Raw genomic sequence first — 2,628 nt, forward strand, 5'->3', positions numbered from 1 at the left:
CGCGCGCGCGGCTCGCTCGGGGGAACCCTCCCCGGGGCGCCGCTCCCGTCCCCCCAGAAGATGCGCGCTGCGCTGACGCCCGCGGCTCCGGCTTACGCGTCTTCACACCAACTTTCCCGGCTCCACAAAGCAACCGCCCAACAAGGGCTCCTTCCGCCCCGCCGGCTCCCCAGCTCCTCGCCCAACCCACCTGAGGACTCGCTCTTCCTCCAGGAGCCGAACGCAAAGTACAATTCTCGGAGGAGCTCTGGCGAGCTCGCGCTGGGGGCGCGCGCGCGGCGGACGGGGCGCCGTCTTCCCGGCCTGGCCCCGCCCCCAGGCGGCCCCAGGACTAAGAGGAGGGGCCCCCTCACCCCAGGGCGGCCGGGGCGCGCTCAGAAAAGGCAGCGGGGGCTCCAGGCCCCTGCGGGAAGGCCCGGGGACCGTCTGCGCGCTGTGCCGCCGTGCGCATTTCAGGCACTGCTTCATAGACGGTAGCCAGGCGCTGGACACAGGGCTCCCGGGATAACGGGAACTGGCACGCTCACACGGAGGGCATCGTCTGCCTTTATTGTCTTTTGCGCAGCCCCCCAGGAGCCCAGCGAACCCCAACGAGCCCAGCCGGGCCCAGAAGAGCGCAGGCTAGCCCCTCAGCAGTCCCTGTCCCTCCGGCAGGCCCCGGGAGCCAGCCGCAGGGGTCCGAGTGTGTCGCACAGGCACCTACCTCTCCCTGGAGTCAGCAGCCCTTCCAGCCTCGGCTCCGGAGCCACACATGCTCACTGGAGGGTCCTTTCCCGCAAGGCCATCTTGTGGAGAGGGGGCTTCCCCATGGACCCCGCCCGCAATGGCCCAGCCAGGGCCAGAGGGCAGAGTCTAGTCCCGGAGGGCATAGCTCCTGGGGCTGCGCACACCCCGATGGGGGGGGGGGCGGCTAGGTCGGCAGAGCCTCGTGCTCCGTGAAGGGAAGTTTTACTTCATGTGATTACTCGTAAGAGTAGAGAGAGAGGCTTAGCACCCCACCCCCCATCCAGGGCCCTGAAGGGTCTCGGGTTCGATTCCCAGTCAAGGGCACGTACCTGGGTGCAGGTTCTATCCCCGTCCGTCAGGGTGAGTGCGGGAGGCAACCAGCTAACGGGTCTCTCCGACATCGATTTTTCTTCTCTCTCTCTCTCTCCTCCCCTCACTCTCTCTAAAAACCAATGAAAAAAGTACCCTCAGGTTTGGATTAACAAACAAAACCAAAAGCAAAACCGAAAAAACCACACCCCACAGCTCAGGAAAAATTTGGGCCCAGTTACGAAGGAAGGGCTGATCTGGGCGTCACCAAGGCGGTCCTGGGTCAGGGGTAAAGCACCGGCCCGAGGAAGTTCTCCCAGCACCGGCGCTGCTGCGGCCCGGGCTCTGGGGCAGTGACGGCGAGCCCTCTGAGCCCGGCGGGTCCGCGTTCTGAAGGACCCTGACTTCGCTCTGGTGCCGTGTCACATAGAGAAATATTTTGGTATCTGCAACCACAGTAAAACAAAGATTTGTATTTTTGATATTTATTTTATGTATCTAAATGCCATTTAACCAAGAAAAATCAACCAAAAAAACGAGTTCGCGTGTCACCTCTGATACGCGTGTCACAGGTTCGCCATCACTGACCTAGAGCCTCGGCCCAGGACGAGCAGCTCAAACCCCGGCCCAGGGCCGAGGGGCCCGGAAGCACCCTGACCCCGGGCCAGAGGGCCTGTCCTGGGGCGGTGGGCGGACGGGGCCGGGACGGGAGGGGCCGAGGGCTCCGGCACCACTGCCCACCCTCCCCTCCTGAGGACCAGGCCTTGGTCACTGCAGCGTGTGTGGTGTCTGCAGGGACCAGATCTAACGGGTGGCTCTGAGGGGCGTCCTGGTGGAGGCTGACTGAGGCTGTGCACACCCGTGCCAGGCAAGAGACGGCTCACGGTTCTCTGACAGCTTTATTTATGGGCTGGAATTCAGGCACATACATGACACACACATGTACAGCACCTGTTCCGTGATCGGAGTCGGGACAGAGCTCAGGCGGACCCTGGCCACCGAGCGTGTGCGCCCAGCTGCGCCCCTGGAGGAGGGGCCGCCTGGCCGCTGGGTTTTGGGTTTGGTTGAAATAACCTCTGGATGTGTTCAAGTAACACCGATCACTTCATGTTCCAAAAACATTTAATAAATTCAGAATAAAATGGGTGAAGTATTTATAACGCGATCAACGGTCACGCAGATTCCCATGTACAATCGACAGTGCAGACGCGGAAGCAGAAGGGCTGGCGGCTGCGCAGAAGGCTTTATTCGTTCCCGGGAGCCGGTATTTACACGGCGATGCAGGATGGGGGGCGGGCGGGGGAGACCTTTTGTCTGGAGGACGAATGTCCATGACCGTGGCCCGGGAAGGGGGCTTCCAACGCCGCTCCGCTGGCGCCCGGCTGAGCCCAGGCCCCGCCGCCCATGGGGTCCTCCCTGTAGGCCCCGCGGCCGCTCGCTCAGTGTCCCGTGAGATAGTCCTGCGTCGAGTCTGAGGCAAACGAGTCCACGTCCTCGTTCTCCGAGTCCTCGCTGCTGTCCTCGGCGGCCGGCTCGCCCGTGAGGGCGATGCGGGCGTAGTCGTCCGTGTCGATGGACTTGCAGAAGTGGATG

General features: G+C 63.1%; 1 protein-coding gene across 1 annotated transcript in view; it reads right to left on the reverse strand.

Annotated features, from left to right (window-relative positions):
* Window positions 1-1,915: 1,915 nt before the first annotated feature.
* The window catches only part of HERC2 (HECT and RLD domain containing E3 ubiquitin protein ligase 2), a 78,990-nt gene continuing 78,277 nt past the window's right edge, over window positions 1,916-2,628 (reverse strand). The window contains 1 exon segment of the mRNA XM_015562992.1: window positions 1,916-2,624. Within this exon segment, the coding sequence (XP_015418478.1) occupies window positions 2,475-2,624 (150 nt within the window). The 3' untranslated portion in view covers window positions 1,916-2,474.

The sequence above is a fragment of the Myotis davidii genome, unplaced genomic scaffold (genome assembly GCF_000327345.1).
Source record: "Myotis davidii unplaced genomic scaffold, ASM32734v1 scaffold811, whole genome shotgun sequence".
Taxonomy (NCBI): Eukaryota; Metazoa; Chordata; class Mammalia; order Chiroptera; family Vespertilionidae; genus Myotis; species Myotis davidii.